General features: G+C 32.8%; 10 protein-coding genes and 1 pseudogene across 12 annotated transcripts; 3 read left to right on the top strand and 8 right to left on the bottom strand.

Moving 5' to 3' along the window:
* The first annotated feature begins 409 nt into the window (after positions 1-409).
* AT1G51080 (golgin family A protein) lies at positions 410-1,477 on the top strand. Its single transcript, NM_103986.2, has one exon — positions 469-1,477. It carries the CDS (start codon positions 481-483, stop codon positions 1,336-1,338), a length of 858 nt encoding a protein of 285 aa, NP_175519.1. The 5' UTR covers positions 469-480; the 3' UTR covers positions 1,339-1,477.
* Positions 1,459-3,411, bottom strand: bHLH115 (basic helix-loop-helix (bHLH) DNA-binding superfamily protein). 2 transcript variants are annotated; one of them, NM_001198263.1, is made up of 6 exons: positions 3,091-3,344; positions 2,789-2,986; positions 2,466-2,528; positions 2,285-2,362; positions 2,040-2,202; positions 1,541-1,971 (listed from the first exon to the last, which is right to left on the bottom strand). In NM_001198263.1, the coding sequence occupies exons 1-6, from the start codon at positions 3,201-3,203 to the stop codon at positions 1,708-1,710; spliced, it is 879 nt and encodes a 292-aa protein (NP_001185192.1). In that variant the 5' UTR covers positions 3,204-3,344; the 3' UTR covers positions 1,541-1,707. The 2 variants fall into 2 exon arrangements, with proteins under 2 accessions (NP_175518.1, NP_001185192.1); NM_103985.4 differs by lacking the exon at positions 2,789-2,986 and having other exon boundaries at positions 1,459-1,971; positions 3,091-3,411.
* A 63-nt stretch (positions 3,412-3,474) lies between these two features.
* HTA10 (histone H2A 10) lies at positions 3,475-4,410 on the bottom strand. Its single transcript, NM_103984.4, has 2 exons — positions 4,085-4,410; positions 3,475-3,987 (listed from the first exon to the last, which is right to left on the bottom strand). Exons 1-2 carry the CDS (start codon positions 4,271-4,273, stop codon positions 3,778-3,780), a joined length of 399 nt encoding a protein of 132 aa, NP_175517.1. The 5' UTR covers positions 4,274-4,410; the 3' UTR covers positions 3,475-3,777.
* Positions 4,411-4,905: 495 nt separating this feature from the next.
* AT1G51055 (FBD-like domain family protein) lies at positions 4,906-6,009 on the top strand (the record flags this gene model as incomplete). Its single annotated transcript, NM_148575.2, has 4 exons — positions 4,906-4,918; positions 5,010-5,062; positions 5,409-5,552; positions 5,660-6,009. The coding sequence occupies 4 exons, from the start codon at positions 4,906-4,908 to the stop codon at positions 5,933-5,935; spliced, it is 486 nt and encodes a 161-aa protein (NP_683416.1). The 3' UTR covers positions 5,936-6,009.
* A 1,245-nt stretch (positions 6,010-7,254) lies between these two features.
* Positions 7,255-7,866, top strand: AT1G51050 (annotated as a pseudogene). Its single transcript has one exon.
* A 35-nt stretch (positions 7,867-7,901) lies between these two features.
* Positions 7,902-10,563, bottom strand: AT1G51040 (Protein kinase superfamily protein; the record flags this gene model as incomplete). Its single annotated transcript, NM_103983.2, has 8 exons — positions 7,902-8,327; positions 8,443-8,651; positions 8,805-8,921; positions 9,048-9,243; positions 9,340-9,512; positions 9,854-9,898; positions 10,000-10,075; positions 10,223-10,563. 8 exons carry the CDS (start codon positions 10,561-10,563, stop codon positions 7,907-7,909), a joined length of 1,578 nt encoding a protein of 525 aa, NP_175516.1. The 3' UTR covers positions 7,902-7,906.
* A 2,766-nt stretch (positions 10,564-13,329) lies between these two features.
* Positions 13,330-13,806, bottom strand: AT1G51035 (uncharacterized protein). The gene has a single exon (NM_001198262.2). The coding sequence runs from the start codon at positions 13,672-13,674 to the stop codon at positions 13,447-13,449; it is 228 nt and encodes a 75-aa protein (NP_001185191.1). The 5' UTR covers positions 13,675-13,806; the 3' UTR covers positions 13,330-13,446.
* Positions 13,807-15,624: 1,818 nt separating this feature from the next.
* On the bottom strand, positions 15,625-16,087 carry AT1G51030 (uncharacterized protein). The gene has a single exon (NM_103982.3). The coding sequence runs from the start codon at positions 16,040-16,042 to the stop codon at positions 15,800-15,802; it is 243 nt and encodes an 80-aa protein (NP_175515.2). The 5' UTR covers positions 16,043-16,087; the 3' UTR covers positions 15,625-15,799.
* Positions 16,088-17,392: 1,305 nt separating this feature from the next.
* AT1G51020 (uncharacterized protein) lies at positions 17,393-18,111 on the bottom strand. Its single transcript, NM_001198261.1, has one exon. It carries the CDS (start codon positions 17,925-17,927, stop codon positions 17,679-17,681), a length of 249 nt encoding a protein of 82 aa, NP_001185190.1. The 5' UTR covers positions 17,928-18,111; the 3' UTR covers positions 17,393-17,678.
* A 1,108-nt stretch (positions 18,112-19,219) lies between these two features.
* On the bottom strand, positions 19,220-19,832 carry AT1G51010 (uncharacterized protein). The gene has a single exon (NM_001333464.1). It carries the CDS (start codon positions 19,622-19,624, stop codon positions 19,376-19,378), a length of 249 nt encoding a protein of 82 aa, NP_001319191.1. The 5' UTR covers positions 19,625-19,832; the 3' UTR covers positions 19,220-19,375.
* A 1,219-nt stretch (positions 19,833-21,051) lies between these two features.
* AT1G51000 (uncharacterized protein) lies at positions 21,052-21,308 on the bottom strand. The gene has a single exon (NM_103980.3). The coding sequence runs from the start codon at positions 21,295-21,297 to the stop codon at positions 21,079-21,081; it is 219 nt and encodes a 72-aa protein (NP_175513.2). The 5' UTR covers positions 21,298-21,308; the 3' UTR covers positions 21,052-21,078.
* Positions 21,309-21,671: the final 363 nt, after the last annotated feature.

The raw sequence follows: 21,671 nt of genomic DNA, 5'->3' as shown, positions 1-21,671 counted from the left end.
TTTTTTGGATACCAAAATAGACTAACATAATATATTATGGAGTTAAAGTCAATTTTTTAAGCTTTAGATTTGTTTTCTGATATTGCTTTTAAGAATATGTTTGTATGAATTTCAAAATCTCTGCAATATGTCTTGAATTTTGATTCTAATGATTTACTCATGAAACTCCAAAGAGATTTCATTTCAAATCAATTAATATACAAAGATTTTACAAGTCTTTTAGTTTTGAATAACATTGGATTTTAATGAAATATTTAAAATCTTAATTGAATAACACCAAACTTTAAAATCTATTAAACATGATTTACAAATATGAGTTCCAATAATACTAGATTTTAAAGCTAGATTTAGAATCATTAGTTGAATAACAGTAAATTAGTGTTGAATTTCAATTCTATTAAAATCCATTAACGAATAACACCCCCTAAATGTATTTTATAGGATTCAAGAAAAAATAGACAATATTTTGGGGACACAACAATGAGTTTCTCGGTGGTCTTGTTCCACAGTCCTCACTCTGCTGCAGTAACAACAAAAACCATCTTCAGAATCTCATCATCATCATCTTTCAGACCAAGAAGAAATCTTTCTTCATCTAATGGTATCTTCTCCACCAATCAGTCTAAACCCTTAATCAAAAAACTTCAAATCATCGAAACCCTAGCCGCCAGAGACACAATCATAGACTTCGGCAAACACAAGGGCAAAATGCTTGGTACTTTGCCTTCTTCTTATCTTAAATGGGTCTCAAAGAATCTTCGTGCAGGAGTTTTTGAGTATTGGGCAAAGCTTGCTGATGAAGTGCTCGAAGACGATGTTTATAAAGATAGAACTGAGTGGGAATTTGCAGAGAAAATCCTCCATGGAAGTGATGAGAGCATGAGAGCTTTAACTTCTGTAAGGAAGAGTAGAGAAGAGGTAAACTCTGTTTCGATGTTGTTGGAGATTAGTGAGAGATTTGGTTGGGATAATGAAGATAAGATTGGTTGGAGCAAAATCAATTTTGAGCTTTTAGGGACAAGCAAAGGTGGTCGGATTCCTAGGTTAAGGAAGGCGAACGAAGAAGAAGAAGAGAGAGGAGAAATGGTAAGAAGAAGAGAGATTAAGAAGAAGGAAGAAGAGGAAGATGAGAATGGATGGAGGAGAAAACAGAGGAGAGAAAGGATGAGACAGAGTCTTGGGAGAGATGATGGCAAGACAGTGAATAGAAGTGAGCAGAAGGGTGTTTTGGGAAAGCTAGAAGATGTAGAGAAGCAACTTGAGCCAAAGATTCAAAGTCCTTTTCCTGGTCGTGAGAGTCTGTTGAAGAAAGTCATGAACAAGAGAAGGTCTCAATGAAAAGTTTCTTTGGGTTAAGAACATTTCACAAAAGGAAGCAAAAAGCAAATCCTTTTTGAGTTTGTGTAATTGAAAAATACAAACTTTGCTTTTATATGCTAAACTTGAATCAATCAATCAATTCAAAGAAACTTCCTACACATTTACATATTCCTCTGAATCCACAATCTGTAAAACAATGATTTCCAAATTATCCAACTTTTTGCACAATGAGATTTGATTTTTAGTGCAAGCTTATTTCAATTTTACATTTTAAGTTGCAGTGGACTATGTCACCAATCACAGAATGTGAGAATCATTACATCAGAAAAAAGCGCGTAAGAAGTAATCTTACAGAACCGTTAATAGTAGTAGAGAGAAGCAGCAGCTTTAAGCAACTGGAGGACGAAGGACATGGTCCTGTGAGGTATCAACAGCAGCAGGAGGCATGAATTGCCACATTGCAAAGCCGGGATAAGTTGTGAAAGGGACAAGCTTGCTTCCAGGAGCTTGAGCTTGAGAGAGTGTTTGCGGATTTGGTAAGAAACAAGGTTGAGGCTGAGGCTGTGTCTTAATAGCTTTCAGTTGCTGATCGATTCTCTCCTTCTCGACCTTAAGCTTCTGTTTCTCATCACGCAGCTCGTTCTTCTCATCCTACATATTGGCATATACATAAGATCAATGGACAAGCTAAAGATCTTGCAGGAGTTTTCAGTTTTTACCTTCAACTCCTTGATTTTCTCCTGGAGGCTTGAGTTCAAGTCCTTTAGTTTCTGCGCTTCATCTCTTGCTTGATTCACCATGCGAATTGCATCATTGATAATAGCAACCTTGTCTGTTTTTGGAGTTCTCCCAGGTTCCAATACGGAACTCAACTCCGTAAACCTATTGACAAAGCACCATACCAAAAGATTAAGAACTCAAAAGGTAAATGATAGAAGAGAATGACGAGAAAGCAAGAAAATACTTGTCATTTAGTCTATCACGTCTTTGTTTCTCCCTACAAGCTTTCGAGTTAGAACCAGTGCAAGATTCAGTTTTGATCCTGCAGCAGTAAGAAGGAAAACTTTACAACAGGTTCCAATATTGCATAGCAAGAACAAGAAAGTCATTAGTTAACGCAGGTTTGACCAAATAGCGTTTGATACCTCTTCCTTGAACTTGGTTCTTTGATCACATCTGCATCACAAAGGAAGCCATCCACTTCAACACTGTGAACAGATCACATCAACACAAGAGGAAGGATCAATTACAAAGATTACAGCCAATTTGTAGAATTCCAGAATAGAAGCAAGATTCGTCTACTGCTTAAGGAAACAGAGGAATGGATGCAAAACAGAGAGAAAAAGCATTATACTTTAGGTTCTCAGTTCTTTCATATTTCTATCACAAGAAGACCATTTAATAGCAATCTGAGTGATCAACAAGGTCAAACTCCATAAAGAACTTCTCCAGATACTAATTACAGAACCTTCCTTTCGCAATTGGTAGAGATCTAGATTCGTCTACTTCTTTAGGAAACAGAGGAACGTAAGCAAAACGGAGACAAAAAAAAAAACAGAGGATTGATTTATGCAGAAGTCCAATATCTCTATCACAACAAGAGCATCTAAAAACCAACTGAGTGATCACACATCCATAACAACTTCTCCAGATATAACTACCAATCCTAAAACACCAAAAGTCCAAAGCCAAGAAACAAAACTAATAGATGGTGAAAGAAACAAAACACAGAACCCAGAAACCCTTGAATCTGATTAACAAAAAACTAACCTGACAGTAGCTGAGCCATCTATCTGCCAAGGGAAAGTGGGGTTCTGATCAGAGAAAGCACCTTCAATCAAAGGGTAATCACTAAGCCAGTTCGTATTCTCCGGAGACACCATTCTCCTGATTCCCCGGCGGCTACTAAAAATCGTTTCTTTTGAAAACAAAGGGTCAAATCTGAAAAAGGGAAAGGTAGAGACAATGTGTGGAAAAACGGAAGAAAAAAGAGATATGGTATAGTGCTAGGCATGGATTCTCTTTCTCTCTCAATCGGTTTCTATTATATAATTTTGATCTTTCATTTTCATGGATGTTGTACATTATTGGCCCACCAATCATCATCAATCCTTCAGATCTCTTTTAATATATGTCATAGTTGCTCAATTATACACCTCTCATGATGTCATTCCCAGTAGCTTTCCCAAATTTAACTCAAAAGTCCATTCTTTATGTCAACCAATCAAAAATCCCAAGTCTTTAGTGATTTATAAGACTAAGAATTTCATCATCATAACTCGAAAACCTAGAAAAGTTAAAATCTTGATTCCATAAGAAATTGAAAGCATATGAACATTCAATTCAATTCAAAAAACACAGAAGATAGATTCTTTCTTCACCATAGATCTAATCTAAATTACTCTTAAAAAGCCTTAAAAACTCAAAAAACACAAGAGAGTGGATTTGGTTGATTAATCAATCGTCTTCAGCAGATGGCTTGGAAGCACCGGTCTTCTTAGGAAGAAGAAGATTGTGAATGTTAGGCATCACACCTCCATTAGCAATAGTCACATCTCCAAGCAATTTGCTCAATTCTTCATCGTTCCTCACCGCCAATTGAATATGCCTTGGAACAATCCTCGTCTTCTTGTTATCCCTCGCTGCGTTTCCAGCCAATTCCAATACCTAATTTTTCAAAATTTCCCCAAAATCAGTCAAAATTAGGGTTTATAGAAATTGAACTAAAAGATCGAAAATTTGAAGAATAGGGAAGAGGAATTACCTCAGCGGCGAGGTATTCGAGAACGGCGGCTAAGTAAACCGGAGCTCCGGCACCAACACGTTCGGCGTATTTGCCTTTCTTCAAGAAACGAGCGATACGACCCACAGGGAATTGGAGACCGGCTTTGCTGCTTCTTGTTGTTGCCTTCTTCGCAGACCCAGATCCGAGTGTTTTACCACGACCCGCCATTGAAATCGATTAGAATACTTTTGTGTAAAGATGAGAGGGAAACAGTTATAAGAATCGAATTTGTTGTTATGGACTCTCTCCATCTTCTCCAGAGTTTATATACTGTTTTAGATTCGTCTTAACCAATAAGAAGAAACTACGCGGATCGCTGTTTATCACCGTTAGATAATGTTATAATCAACGGTGAATAATTCGAGATTCAGGATCCGCGTCAGAGTGAATTACCAAAATATCCTCTTTGCCTCTTTACAGTTTTGTTTTTTTCTTCTTTTTTCGGCCCAAACGTTTTACATTTTACCAAAGAGCCCAATTTTCAAAAATTGAATCCGGGTTCTTTGTGAAATTTGTGTGTGAAGATTTGAAAAAGTCCTCTTTTTTTATTCATCGAGTAACAGTTTTTGTAACCTAGTGTTGTCTGTTTTTCAAATCTATTTCTCAGATTTTGTTATGAAGCGAGGAAATTTCGAATCTCCCTCAAGCTCTGATCTTCCTTCTTCATCACGATTCAAACTAAATCCCCAAGGTTTTGTTCCCGCTTCATTCCTTTTTGATTTTCATAATTCGAATTCAGTTTTTTTTTTTCAATTTTGATTTTATATGAAGTTTCCAGTAAGTGATTGACATTATATGATATGAATCTTTGTGGTTTGTAATTTGCTTTCTGAATCAAACTTAAAAGTTTCAATCTTTTATATCTGAGAGTTGTGTGCATTGTGTCTCTCTGGTTTTTCATCAGGTGATTCTGAGATTTTAAAAGAGGATGATAACACAAAGAATTTTGCTCGTAAGGTCGCTGATCATTATAGTAGAAGAACAAATCAAACTTTAGAAGAAAGAGAATCAAGTCCCATCATTCATTTAAAAAAACTTAACAATTGGGTTAGTTACTTACTTAGTTAATGACTGATCTTTATCTCTTCTAATGGAAATTTGTAATAGCAAAAGGAGTTATGTATTCATATCTTTGATTAGTTTTTATATTCAGATTAAAAGTGTGTTGACAAGTTTCTAGGATCTCTTGCTTCAACCCAATATCTTTCTCTGTGTTCTGTCACTTCAGAGGTACAAACTTTTTTGGTTGTTAGTCATGAATCTAGCCTTTTCTATTTGAATTCTTACTCTCTATGTTTTGCAGAATCCGGATCCGTATCCTCCTACTGGGACTTCCTTAGTCTATCTTGACCATCTGGAGCTATGTTTATGTTCTACGGAGTGGTGGAACTTACTTACCTGTATACTCGATGATGCTCCAAAACTTCGAGTTCTCAAGCTCAAATTGGTATATGGTTCCTCCCTAGATTTCTCTGCTGCCTTTTTTGTATCATGTTTCCACTTTCTCCAAGGCCTATTGACACTGACAGAATGTATATTTTCTTTGTTCTGTAGTATCGAAAACATTGTGTCGAGTACAACGAGTCGATGGAACCATGGAAGCAACCAGATTATGTTCCCATATGTTTATCATCATATCTTGAGATATTTGAGTGGAGGCAATACAATGGTGAAGAGCAAGAGAGAGAAGTTGCAAAGTACATTCTAGAAAACGCGAGTCGTCTAAAGAAGGCGATATTCTACTTAGAATCTGCAGAAAAGCATGGGATATTGAAGGAGTTAGAATGTATGGCCAGAGGTTCAAAGAAATGCCAGCTTGTGTTTGATTAAACGCTTGTGTTATTAACAACTTTGTAGCTATTTACAAAGAGAATAATATGCATCTTTCATTGATTCAAATAAAGACTTTGTTCTACTTTGAGTCTACTCTGGTTTATCAATAAATTTCTCGTTTGCTTCTCAACGCCTTGTTGCAAATACTGAATTATGTCGTATCCAGCAGTAGTCCAATTGTTATAAGCATCGGTACAGACAAGAATCATAAACATAACTATATGGCTCGTGAAGTCACCATCCTTTTGGTTCGAGTGACGCTTGGGACGAAACTAATATTAAATATATATATCTAAGAAAACGAATAATATAAACTAGACAAACCAATACACAAGACCAGTTTCTATCTATATCACTAGGCCAGTTCCGCTACAAAATAAGATGTGAAATCATATTCATAAAGATAAAACTAGTAAGTGTTAATATGATAACTATCTAGTACACAGAGAGACAATTAAAAAAAAAAACTAATACACTGAGACAAAAATGAAGAAAAGCTTACAAATGAAATCCTTGAAAAAGTTTTTAAAAAACATGAAATTTTGCGACCAAAAAAAAAACAAAATGATTAACAAAAACTAAGGAAATGGCAAATTATGAATATGCATAGTTCTACACATGATCCTTGACTATAAGATATTTTAATGTAAGCCTTACATGACAGTTCCATAGTAGTTGAAAGCCTAGTTCATCCTCTATATATATAGATCGATAGCCAAAGATTGAAAATTTGCAATCGTTTATTGTGGTTGTGTAGATAACTGAAACCTTTAGATGACTGATCATCTTTGACAATATATCTTGCAAATCACAGTTTTTTATTTCAGCTCTAATCTAGAGGACTAAAATCTTTAACAATATTTGAGATATTACTTGAAAGTCACGGTTTTTTATTTTCTTATATGATAAATGAAAATATTTTGAGGAATAATCGTATTTATAGTTGAGGGCGTAAAGTAACAAAACAAAAAGAGTTGAATGGTAAATACCAAATATTGTGATTGGTGGTTTTTTTTTTTTACTAAAACATTTGGACTATTTCTCGATTTGTGCATGTTATATTTGCAAAGAAACCAACAATAATTTTCTCTCGCTTCCAACTTTTTGCCGATATCTTCGAAATTAAAGGATTAATGTAATTGGTGATTATTTTTGTATAATGGTATTTTCTGATTGGTTAAAACAATTATTTGCCAAAATTTTCTCATAAGGAGGTTTGTAACAAAAGAAACACTTAGGGACAAAAAAAAATAGATTTCTAAATAAATCTAGTGAGTACTTTTCGTGAACTTTTCACTTTTCACCGATTTGTAATTATGGCTTCAATCAGTGACTTTTCAGATGAATTGTTATTGAATATACTTTCTTCCCTTCCAAGTAAAGATGTGGTAGTCACAAGTGTCTTGTCAAAACGATGGCGATCTCTTTGGAAGGAGGGGAAAACATTAAGGTATGATGGTGAATCCATAGGTAGAACTTACTGAAAGTTTGTGCAATTTATTAGCAAAAGACCAAGCGTTGAGACCATGCAGCTCAAGATGACTCCTCCTTGTCCAAGTAGAGACATCAAACCTTTGATTAACATCGCAGTTGCTCGATCTTTGAGAGAGCTAAAAATCGAGATGGTTTTTAATTCCTTCGATTTGCCTAATAGCTTTTACATGTTTTCACAACTTGATACTGTTACTTTAGAGAAACTAAGTTTGAAGGATGTTCCACGTGATGTTCGTTTGATCTGTCTCAAACGTCTCCACTTAATATTGGTTAAGTTTTCAAGTGATGAATCTGTGAAAACGCTTCTAAGCATATGCCCAAGTCTTGAAGATTTGGTAGTGAAACGAAGCTCCCTTACCAATGTTATGATATTTACTATCGATGTGCCTATGCTGAGGATATTATCTTTCATTGATTCAAATAAAGACTTTGTTTTACTTTGATTCTACTCTGGTTTATTAAAAAAATTCTCGTTTACTTCTCAACGCCTTGTTGCAAATACTGAATCAAGTCATATCCAGCAGTAGTCCATTTGTTATAAGCATCGGTACATACATTAATCATAAAGAGTGCAGCTTCACGTTCGCTCATTTCTGGGTGGAATCTTTTCCTAAGATTACCTATTGGATCTCCTCTGCTAAAGCAAGGCAATCCACTTTCTAGCATCATTTGCACCGTGCTAATGATTTCGTCCATGTACCGGCGAGCAGCTAAGTATCCCTTGACGCACAAGCTCACAAACTGATGCCATGTTTTGCTTTTCATAACACCTGAAGGATCTAGCAACTGGGTCATTTCGTGGCTCAGTTTGAAATGAGCATTTTCGAACCTCATGTTTCCACCAGGTGAAGTTTCCAAAATGAAACCAAAGTCGATGTGGACAAGTCTTCCCACGCTGCAATAGCATAACACATGGTAAATACATATATTTTGTCCATAGAAAGTTTTTGATATTAATTTTCATTGCACCAAGTGAAGAAGAAAAGGAAAGTGCAAAATCGGGAGCTTACTCATCGAAAAGGAGATTTCCGTTGTGTCTATCTTTGGGCTGGAGTAAAAGACTAGCCACAGCATACCCGGCACTGCTTATGAGGAAGTTCGCTCGTGCTGTTTCAAAGGTGGTTGAGCCAACGAGTCCATAGTTTTGTTGAAAAATCTCATACAAACCCCCGTCGGTTGTTTCACCCATTTGACTTCTGCTTCGTGTATTTGGCACAACCTGTTATAAAAGAGGAGAAAAGAGAGATCGAAAAAACGTTTGATGCCTGAAAATAAATACTTATACAACCATATCTATTTTATCCAGCCATGGAAATGGTGTAAGATTCAACATTTTAAATTGAGTTTTACCTCAATAATACCCTTCCCGGACAGTTGGAAGTACTCCATATGGAAAAAGATAGAGATTAAGACCAACAGCTTGAAATATGTCTCCAAGAAGAGATATCACTTGCAGGGCAAGAACATCTTGACGGCAATCATCTCCAACCTAAAGAATATATCATGCATACGGTTATTTATGTTCCTGAATTGGCTCTTACTATGTAAACAACATCATAATATAACAAATTTCATGTCAACTTCAAGAATATAAAAAATAATGCTGAGAGCTCACCTTGAAAATACAAGCTTGAGGTTTCACATCATTGTGGTCACCATCAAGATCAACAACGTTAAAGGTTATCATGATAGGGACTTTGGCAGCTGATTGTAGGGGTATTCCACTGTCTACCTGAATAACCCTGACGAGCTTGTTAGGAGCAGTCGGCAGATAAAGATCTTCTCCTTGCATTTTGATTTTCTCCAATTCCCTGCAACAAAAAATATTATTCGCTTATCTTGCATTTAACTTATGCGGACTCATTTGTATTAGCTCCTTATACAAAAAGTACAAATGATAATGCTACCTCCTAATACCAGCTACTCGTTCTTCCTTTGGAAGAGGAAGTAATGCCCCAGAAATAGATGTGACCTTTTCAAAGAAGTCAAACTCTCTACTGAAAAAATTCAAGGCCTTGGGAGTGAAACCATCAACGATATGCTGCCGAACGTCTGACAAGATTTCTTGGAATGATGCATTCTAAAATATAATAGAGACAATCCCATGGACAGAAAATGTTACAGAGCCAAACAATACAGAGCTGTAGAAAACATTTTCTGAGATTATCTATATGAATATACTACTGATTATTTAATGTTTTATGACTCAAGTATTAACGTTGCTATCTCCAAAAGATTTTACCAGGAATAAGCCATGCAAACAAAAAACTATAGACCATCATGAAACAAATTTTTAAATATCTTGGAATAATTTTCATGTTGTGAAAGATCGTGAAGCCAAATCTTATCAGTTACATAGTTACTATAGTAGCCAAATAAAAATAATGCCAATATAGGCACAAAAGGGTAACAATGACAAACCTTATCGAAAGCACCATCTTTCACTATTTCCTCAACAGACTCACCCTGGTGATAGAAACAGAGTTTAGCAATTTAATAAAAAAAAGTCTTATCTTTTGGTTCCAAGAAAATTGATATCTTTACAAACACGACGAAGTCAAACTCACCTGTAAATGCCAAATGAGGGTATGAGCAAATATGTCACTTCTTTGGGCAGCTCTAAGAAGATACCCTTCAACCATCCTCTGTTAGTAAGTACATTCAAAATATGAGCAAACCTTTTGAATTTCATATAACCAGTAAAAGTACAGAACAAGTCAAGTAACACATCACACAACATCAAGCCCCTGGATATATGAATTTTCACAACTATTGAAAATTAAAACATACAACTGAGAGAGACACGAAACGTAACCTAAGAAACTGCAATAAAACGCCGAAATCGACTCCAACGATAACGAATACGGCCAAAACGAACGGTGGAACGATTTCGGAACAGTCTGGAGGAAATCTAGCACTACGAATTTGGCGTTTTCATCGGTCGTGTCGACGATTTTGGAGAGGATTCGAGTCACGGCTAAGATCGCATTGAGATGACTTTGAGAAAACCTAGGCGATTCGGCACGAAGCAGCTTCGATTGTGGACATTGTTGGCATATCCAAGGAAGCTTATCCAAAAATTGCTTCGGATTCTGCTCTATGATGTCGCAAAGCTCATTCAATCTCTCCATCTCCGACGACCGGGAAATTCTACGATCAAAGTCTCCGATAGACAGAATCAGAATCTCCGATGATCAAGCACTGAAGAGGTTTTGTGCTCATGGACAAGTGTACTTATGTATTAAGTATTATCAATGTTTTTTTATAAATTTATTAACAGTGTTATTTTCTGAAACTATATGCGTTTGGTTCTCATAAATATATCTCTATATATATATATATATGGTATATTTTTGATCAAAATATATATACGGTATCAAAATTAAGTTATTGGTTTGAATATTATTCAGAGACTTTTTAAGAAAATTATCTCAAGGTATTTAATATTATGTGTTGTTTTAATATTATTAAACATCTAGATTATTATCAAACCTTAAAAAAGAAGAACAACATTTGTAAGAATAAATTAGAAGGTAAAAATCTGAATCATATATTTAGGTTTGGTGATCATCTACAAGAGAGAAGGCACTTGACGTCGTTTTATTAAGACTAGAGTCCATTATGAGAATTAAAAGGAAAATGAATAAAAAGGAACAGAAATGAGAAATGAAGAGAAATATGTCATTGACGAAAAAAAAAAAAAAAAAAGAGAAATATGTCGTCTAGATGAGGAATTGAAAAAACTTTCATAGTAAATGGTAACCAAAAAAATTGACTAAATATTTAATAGAAATGTCTAAAAAATATATTTAATGGATTATATTATCTATAGTATAATTGTTACTTTTCTGCTCTAAGAGTAACTACTCGGATCCAAATGTGGTCATATGTCCTTTATCAAGACTTTTTTTTTTGTTAGTGAGCATTAACATTAAAACAAAGAAAAAAAGTCTATTACGTTATTGTATCTAGAAATATTGATAGGATTGTTTATTGATAATATGAGATCATATGAACAAAAACAAAGAAACTAGTAATTTATGACAAAGGGAATCGTGTGACCTAGAGTGTTTTTTTTCTCCCAAAACTACATTTATTTTTAGTAAACACACTGCAAGTAGAATATTAAGAACTCGACTTAACTTAATACAGATTTGATGATTATGTATAACTTGAGTTATATATTTTTAATCTACGAAAGTATTAGATAAATTATTAACCCTCGTGGTACTATATAAGATATTTATATCTTCTTCGATGTATCTTGGGGCTCAAGCCTCAAGGCAATGGGATCATCATCGTAGTGGATTCTCTCGTCTTTGTCATCCCCTTCTTTTAGGGTTTTCTTTAGGTGACCTCTGATTGAGACAAATCTCTTATGGTGGATTTTCCAAAAGCTCGAAAACGATCAAGAAAGAGAGTGATTCATTTTGAGGGTGTGTGACTCATAAAGGAAAAGAAGAGAAACAAAATGTATACTATAATTTTACATACATCAAAATCAATTTCTTTTTTATCTCGTGGGTTTTATAAGATAAATAGTTTGGTTAACGAAACAAGATGCAATAATGACGATGAAGCTCAATAAGCAACAACTATATTCACTAATATTTAACGTAGGCAGAGAAACAGGTTGAAAATAATCACTGTATTAAAATCAATAGAGCCATATAGACAGACATATATAATTCGTAAAAAGTTGTAATCCATTGTCAAAAATTTAATTTTGCTACTGATCAGTAAAATTAACAATGGCGTTATTTTATAGTATTAATAATACTGTATGCCTGTTAATCACAAAAAAAAAAAAAAAATACTGTGTGCGTGTTACTTTTTTAATTTGCTTCATACTAATTAAACCAGCTAATTACTTCCAAGTATAGATATGATTCGTTAAAGTCATGGGTTTGTTATCAAGACTTTATTTTATTGCCGATCAGAAACATTTGACACGTAAAGTAAAACAATTATTTTCCCATGGTATATTCTTCCCCAATTTCATTTTATACAACACAAAGATATTTGCTAATGTTCTCTTTCCGTACGTATAATGATTTCATTTGGACTAATTGCGTTCATTATAATTTTGTGTGTTAACATTTTCTATGTATAAATCTAATATTCTAATATTTTTGTGGTTGATTTTGTTTTTTCAAACTTGATTTAAAATCAAATGCCTTATGTTCGTCTACATTCTTTTCTTTCTATTTGGAGGTATTTAATTTATAGCATACAAATACAATAGTGAAAAAATTAGTTCATTTTTGGACCTAATTTAGTAAATATGACGAAAGAAAACGTGTTGCCAAGTGTGTATATTTGTCGCAAGTTTTCTTCTAATGAATAGTTTTAAAATTTATAGAAGACATAAATGGAGATGAAAGAAAAATAGTCATATATAAGTCAAGACCATTTCAAACTCGGTTGAATATCTTAATCTTTTTCAATTTTTAATAAAATTGTAGGAATTAACAGAACTAGAACAACCAAAACCATATACTTAATTTATCTAAGATTAGATGATTATAACTTGGTGAATATTTTCCTTTTGATCTTACTAAAAATCTAATAAATTAATATTAGCGTCTCTTATTTCTTCTTCGGCGTCTCTTGGGACGCAAGGCAATGGAGTCATCATCATAATGGAATCTCGTCTTCACTTTTTTAGGATTTCCCAAATATCACTTCTTCTGAGACAAATCTCTAATCGGGATTTTACCAAGAACTCGACAATGATCAAGTAATGAGACTGATTTTCAAATATTTCTCTTTTTCGATCCCAAGAAACAACACGCTTTAGAGGATGTGAGTCTCATCGACTTATAAAGAAGAAGAAGAGAAAATGGCACAAACAAATGCATAAATTATTATATAGAATTCATTAGAGTTTAGAGACAGCAAATCTCAAGTATTTATTTACAAGAAAGTCTCACTGGACTTAAATAGTTCAAGAAAAGTAAAATAATTAACCTTTATTTATTTACGTACAAGAGATCTTTATTAGCAAAGTAAAATTAACCTTCTTTTTTTGGGTTTTCAGCGAAAGCAACCATTTTCTTCATAACTTCTTTCACCTTCTCGTAGAGCTTTTCCAAATCCATTTTCTTTTCATCCAGCACCTTCTTAGGTTGAGCAGCTTCATGATTACTCACTAACTCCGCACATTTGTAATGAAACTCATATTTCGCCTGGTTCAGTTCATGAACCAGTGTTGTAAAACGATCATGGTCAACATTAACCATTTTTGCCACAAGATTTCAAACAAATAAAAAAAGATGATAAAATTATAAAACTGCAATATATGTGAAAGAGTTTTTCTATGTGTTGGAATGTAAAACCTCTTCTTAACATCTTTATTTATAGCTGAGACAAAGTGAAAATGTTGAGTTGCGTACTTAACTCTCTTATCTACGTACGCCACTAACAAACTTACAACTTCTCTCTTAAGTCTAAGGTTAATTGAGAAAATAATCTCACTTTGGAGGTTACGTTTTTTCTATTTAGAGGTGCCTTTAGGGGAGAATCGTGAAGGTTGGTTTATCTTTAATATGTACGTAATGTTAATGACAATGCAACAAACGAAGACGAAAATAATTAAATTATACGTAACTCTATCCCTGTTTCGGTCCATCGATTAAAAGAAATTTTGAAGGCGGTTTGAACAAACTTTTTGATATACAATTAACAATGGTTGTGATGAATTAATCAGCCACTCATTTTTTAAAATGATTTTTGTAACCAATGTTCTTTAACATTCTACCCAAAATACATCTCAGTTTGGTTGTCAACAGAGATGCTTTGATTTACTGTAAAAAGTGTTGTTACTACATGAAATGTGCTAATCGGCTAAGATGTATAAAAATTTATGTACTAAACAACTAATAATATTAACTAATCAAAATCATTTTAACCTCTTTCGTTCAAAATGATAGATAATTTGTTGAAAAAAGGAAAAACAAAATCATTAATATGTAACGCATGACGAGAAAACAGATTGACTTAAACACATGTATAGAAAAAATATATTTTTTGTTAATATGATAGTTACTATTATTCGTAAAATGTGGTTCCATCGTCAAGGCAATTTTTTTGTTATAGAAGTAACTAAGATTTAACACGCTACAACAAAGTTGTTTATACGTTAGGTATTAAGCACCCAAAACTTTTACCTTAAAGGTTTAATAATATATAACTTAACACGCTACAATAAAATTATGTATACATTAGGTCTTACAGCTATTAAACGATCAATTATAGCTATTATTCATAATATATATGTGGATCCATTGTGAAGACACATTTTTTTGTTATTGAAAGTATGATTTAACACGCTACAATAAAATTATGTATACATTAGATATTACAGCTATTATTCGTAAAATGTGAATCTATTCAAAAAAAAAAAAAATGTTATTGAAAGTGGGATTTAACAAGCTACAACCTACAACAACATTATTTATAGTTTCATACTTTAGGTCTAAAACACCCAAAAAGTTTCTGTTAATAATAAGATATTAATGTTACTCTTTCTGCTCTAATTTAATGTGTTTTTTTTAATAATTACTTAAATCCTTATCAAGATTTTATTTTTGTTAACGTTCTGAACATTTCACACGCTTTTTAAGCACGTTAAAACAATTATTTTCTCAATAGTATTTTCTTCCCCAATTACATTTCTAAAATTTCCAAGCAAATAATTTCACTTTAACGTGTACCAAGAGTGTTTCTTTCTCGGATCACAAAGAATTCTTGAATTTTCTGCTCAAGTTCATTTATTTTTAGTAAAGAACTCGAATTTTCAATGAACATATATGGAAATGAAAGAAAAACAGTCTTGGTTTTTAGCTCCAATTCAATTCATCGGTCAAGGCCATTTCATTGTCGGTTGAAACTATCTTAAACTGTATTATATTGTAGAATTAAACATAGATACATGATTTAAAACTCTGGACTTATACAGATTTTTGATGATAATGTATAAATTGAGTATATATTTTCTTCTTTTTAGGGTTTCCAATAGCTGATTTCTGACTGAGACATTCTCTTATGTGAATTTCCCAAGGACACGAGATTGATCAAAAACAAATGAGAGGTTCTTTTTAATCTGTATCTGTTTTGATCCCAAGAAAAATATACTCTTTAATTTAGAGGATGTGACTCACAAAGAATAAGAAGAAGAAGAAGAACAGAAAGACACACATTGAAACAATTATTTACTTACATGAAAGTCTCACTAGACTTAAACAATTCAAGAAAAGTAAAATAATTAACTTGTCTATCATTCATCATCAGAGTTTAGAACACAAGCAACATCTCAATTATTTATTTATCTATAAGAGGGAGCTTCACTGGAAAAGTAAATATAACCTATCTCTTTGGGGTTTCCTCCATCTCCTTTATAACTTCTTTCATCCTCTTAGACAGCTCTTCCAACTTCATTCTCTTATCAGTTAGCTTCTTCCTGGCTTCTTCAATGGCACCAAAATCAGGCCGACCAATTGGCTGATTAATTTGCTCCACGAGTTTCATAATTTCATCGTCCATCTGCGATATTTCACGATACAGCTCTGAAGAACGAGTAGAGACACTATTGTTTTCAGCATTAGCCATTTTTTTGCCAAAAAGATTTTAGATTAAGAAGATGATAAAATTGCAATATTACGAAACTATAAAGGAGTTGTTTTATGGATCTCTATTTATAGCTGAAAAAGGAGAAAATGTTGAGTTGCGTACTTAACTCTCCATCTACGCCACTAACACAAACTTACAACTTCTTTCTTAAGTCTATGGTTAACTAAGGTAACAATCTTACTTTAGAGGTTACGTTCTTTCTCTTAGAGGTGCCTTTAGGAAAGAATCATGAAGGTTCGTTTCTGTGAAAATTCAATTTTAATAAAATTTCAATGAAAGTAAACGGTGAGAAAAATAATAATAATATAGATTTTAAGTAACTTTACCTCAATCCCAATTAAGCCCACCGATTAAAATCAATTTCAATGGCGGGTTCGAACTAATCTTATTCTCTTTCGTATTTAATAATGGCTAGAGTATAGTACATCATTATACTTCAAATTCTTTACTAGAGTATAGTACATCATTATATAATCTTACTTTCTTTCTCTTTCTTACCTGAACTAATCTTACACGTTTTCCTTCGTCATAATTAATAGATCTCTATTTATTATCACACCAATGTGCTAGAGTATATTACTCATATTATTCCGCCCCTGTTTCATACTTTCGTTGATACATAAAATATGTACTAATGTCTATCATGCATACAGAAAATTGTGTGCAAATAATACATATATCAAAATCATGTTTAACCTCTCGGGTTTAACAAGCTAGATAGTTGTGTTAACAAACAAAAACACAATGCAATAATGACGATGAAAATCAATAAGTAACAACTAAATTAACCAATATGTAACGTAGGCAGAGAAAGAGGTTGAAATTAAATAATCACATGGTATTTAAATTAATCGTTAGAGATTAGAGATATAATTTGAAAATAATTTGTGGGTAATACACAAAACAGAAACTATTAATTATGACGAAGGAAAACGTGTTATCAAGAGTGTTTATTTTTCAGATCAAAAATAATTCTTGAATTTTCTCCACAAGTTCATTTATTTTTAGTAAAGAATTTTGAAATTTTCAATGGACACATAATGAGATGAAAGAAAACCAGTATTGGTTTTTTTTACCCCATTCAATTCATTGGTGAAGACCATTTCATTGTCGGGTTAAAATATTTCAATCTCTTTTAATCTGTAATAATTAACATACATTGTAGGACTAAATTTATCTATTTAAGACTCTAGACTAAACTTATACAGATATTTTGATGATAATGTATAATAACTTGAGTAAATTTTTTTTTTTTTTTAGGGTTTCCTATATAGCTGATTTCTGACTGAGACATTCTCTTATGGGGATTTCCGAAGAACACGACATCGATTAAAAAATGAGAGTGATTTTAAATTCCTTATCTGTTTTGATCCCAAGAAAATATCCTCTTTAGAGGATGTGACTCATACAGAAGAAGAAGATATTAAAAGAAAGGCACACATTGAAACCAACCATGCATACTTATATATAAAGTCTCACTAGACTTAAACAATTCAAGAAAAGTAAAATAATTAACTTGTCTAGCACTCCTCATCAGAGTTTAGACGCATAGCAACATCTCAATTATTTATTTATCCATAAGAAGGAGCTTCACTGGAAAAGTAAAAGTAACCTATCACTGTGGGGTTTCCTTCTTCTCCTTCATAACTTCTCTCTTCTTTTCACAGAGCTCTTGCAACTTCATTCTCTTATCAGTTAGCTTCTTTCTGGCTTCTTCAATGGCACCAAAATCAGGTCGACCAATTGGATGATTAAGATGCGCGATCTCCCTCACGAGGTTCTGAATTTCATCGTTCAAATTCAAGATTTCAAGACACAGCTCTTCAAAAGGAGTAGACCCACTAGTGTTTCCAACATTAGCCATTTGTTTACGCAAAGATTTCAAACTAAGAGAAAGATAATAAAATTATAAAAATGTGAAAGGGTTTTTCTATGTGTTGGAATGTAAAACATCTTCCAAACATCTCTATTTATAGCTGCAAAAGGTGAAAATGTTGAGTTGCGTACTTAACTCTCCATCTACGCCACTAACACAAACTTACAACATCTCTCTTAAGTCTATGACTATTAAGGCAATAATCTCACTTTTAGAGTTTAGAGGTTACGTTCTTTCTATTTAGAGATGCCTTTAGGAAAGAGTCAGGAAGGTTCGTTTTTCTGAAAATATTAACAATTCCAAAGTAACTTTTACCCCAGTTTCAGTTCAGCCCATCGATTAGACACCAATTTCAGTTGTGGTTTTTGAACTAATCTTACTCTATTTGGTGTAGAATAAATGGATGTGATTACTAAATTACCACTCTTTTTTTGTTATAGAATTTTCCTTTTACACCAACAATGTTCTAGAATATACTACTCATATTATTTATCCACTGTTCGTTTTCTTTTTACACCAATGTTCTAAAATGAGTTTGTTACTAATGCCTATTATGCATACAGAAAATGTGTCTAAACTTCTAAAGTAAAATAAAACACATGTTATGTATACTACTGATAATACATATTTCAAAATTGTTTTTTATATACTACTAGATCCCTTTATTTATGTTAACGTTCTTGAACAATTAGCACGCTCTTTTACGCAGGTTGAAAAATTATTTTCTCGATCAATGTTTTTTCCTCCCCATTTTCATTTCTAAAATTTCCAAGCAAATTCATTTTCCTTTTTATGAATATATATTCAACTTTGATGCTACTGAAGTATCATTCACAAAATTTTTAAGAGAGATCATATCACATGGTATTTAGTATATATAGGTGAAAACTTCTTAATAAAAAAAACAAAAAACAGAAAACAAAAAACCACTTATGTTTACCTCCATTTCAGTTCATCGATTAAAGACAACATTATCTATAGAGTTTGGATCTGATAAAAAAAAATGGTATTTAAAACTCCGTTGAACTATCTTAATCTTTTCAAAGTTTGCACACAAAAAAAAAAATATTTTCAAAGAAAACAATTTTCTCAAGAACACAAAATTGATTATCAACAAAAATAAAAGAGAATTGTTTTTAAATCTTTATCTGTTTTGATCCCAAGAAAATATCCTCTTTAGAGGTTGTGACTCATATAGAAGAAGAAGAAGAAAATAAAGGCACACATTGAAACAACCATGTCTATTTAATTATATAAAAACTCATAAGAGTTTCCCAATTATTTACTTACAAGAAAGTCTCACTAGACTTAAACAATTCAAGAAAAGTAATATAATTAACTTGTCTATCACTCCTCATCAGAGTTTAGATGCATAGCAACATCTCAATTAGTTATTTATCCATAAGGAGCTTCACTGGAAAAGTAAAAGTAACCTATCACTGTGGGGTTTCCTTCTTCTCCTTCATAACTTCTTTCTTCTTCTCATAGAGCTCTTGCAACTTCATTCTCTTATCATTTAGCTTCTTCCTGACTTCTTCAATGGCATCAAAATAAGGTCGCCCAATTGGATGATTAAGTTGCGCGTTCTCCCTCACGAGGTTCTGAATTTCATCATTCATCTGCGTGATTTCACGACACAGCTCTTCAAAACGAGTAGACTCACTAGTGTTTCCAACATTAGCCATTTGTTTACACAAAGATTTTAAACTAAAAGAAAGATAATAAATTTATAAAACTGTGAAAGAGTTTTTCTATGCGTTGGAACGTAAAACATCTTCCAAACATCTCTATTTATAGCTGCAAAAGGTGAAAATGTTGAGTTGCGTACTTAACTCTCCATCTACGCCACTAACACAAACTTACAACATCTCTCTTAAGTCTATGATTATTAAGGCAATAATCTCACTTTTAGAGTTTAGAGGTTACGTTCTTTCTATTTAGAGGTGCCTTTAGGAAAGAGTCATGAAGGTTCGTTTTTCTGAAAATTCATTTTTAATTAAGAATTCCAATGAAAATAAACGGTGAGGAAAAAATGATTATAGATTTGAAGTAACTTTTACCCCAATTTCTATTCAGCCCATCGGTTAGACACCAATTTCAATGGTGGTTTTTGAACGAATCTTACTCTATTTTGTGTAGAATAAATGGATGTGATTACTAAATTAGCCACTCTTTTTTTGTTAATAAATTTTCTTTTTACACCAATGTTCTAGAATATAATACTCATATTATTTAGCCACTGTTCGTTTACTACATAAAATGTCTTTGTTAGTAATGCCTATTATGCATACAGAAAATGTGTCTAACTTCTAAAGTAAAATAAAACAAATATTATGTATACTGATTATACATATTTCAAAATCATTTTTTATATACTACTGGATCCCTTATCAAGACTTTATTTATGCTAACGTTCTTGAAAAATTAGCACGCTCTTTTAAGCACGTTGAAAAATTATTTTCTCGATCAATGTTTTCTCCTCTCCCCCCCCCCCCCCAATTTCAATTTCATTTATAAAATTTCCAAGCAAATTCATTTCCCTTTTTTATGTATATATATTTAACTATGATGCTACTGAAGTATCATTCACAAAATGTTTAACAGAGATCATATAACAGAAAATATTGTTGTCTTTAAAAAGATTAAGATAGTTCAACGGAGTTTCAAATACCATTTGTTTAAATCAGATCCAAACTCTATAGGTAATGTTGTCTTTAATCGATGAACTGAAATGGAGGTAAAGATAAGTTTTTTTTTGTTTTTCATTAAGAAGTTTTCACAATATTCCCAAGAACACGAAATTGATTATAAAAAAAAAGAAAAGAAAGAGAATTGTTTTTAAATCTTTATCTGTTTTGATCCCAAGAAAATATCCTCTTTAGAGGTTGTGACTCATATAGAAGAAGAGGAAGAAAATAAAGGCACACATTGAAACAACCATGTCTATTTAATTATATAAAAACTCATAAGAGTTTCCCAATTATTTACTTACAAGAAAGTCACTCTGGACTTAAACAGTGCAATAAAAGTAAATAATTAACTTCTCTATCACTCCTCATCAGAGATTAGACACAGCCATATCTCAATTATTTATTTTATCTATAAGAGGGAGCTTCACTGGAAAAGTAAAAGTAACCTATCACTGTGGGGTTTCCTTCTTCTCCTTCACAGTTTCTTTCATCATCTCTAAGAGCTCGTCCAACTTCGTTGTCATACCAGTTATCTTCTTCCTGGCTTCTCTAATGGCACGAAAATCATTCACGTCGATCTTCTGAATTTCTTCATTCAGCTGCGTCATTTCACGAATCAGCTCTTTAAAACGAGTAGATACACTAGTGTTTCCAACAATATTAGCCATTTTTTTCTATGTGTTGGAATGTAAAACCTCTTCTAAACATCTCTATTTATAGCTGAAAATGGTGAAAAAGTATTGAGTTGCGTACTTAACTCTCCATCTACGCAACTAACACAAGCTTACAACTCCTCTCTTAAGTCTATGGTTAATTAAGGCAATAATCTCACTTTAGAGTTTAGAGGTTACGTTCTTTCTATTTAGAGGTGCCTTTAGGAAAGAGTCATGAAGGTTCGTATTTCTGTAAATTCATTTTTTATTAACAATTCCAACGAAAATAAACGGGGGAAAAAAGTATGAGTATAGATTTTAAGCACAAATTCAATTAAGCCCATCAATAAAAATTCAATTTCAATGGCGGTTCTGAACTAATCATACTC

Source organism: Arabidopsis thaliana (genome assembly GCF_000001735.4).
Source record: "Arabidopsis thaliana chromosome 1 sequence".
Lineage (NCBI taxonomy): Eukaryota > Viridiplantae > Streptophyta > Magnoliopsida > Brassicales > Brassicaceae > Arabidopsis > Arabidopsis thaliana.
This window is presented reverse-complemented; position numbering and strand designations above follow the sequence as displayed.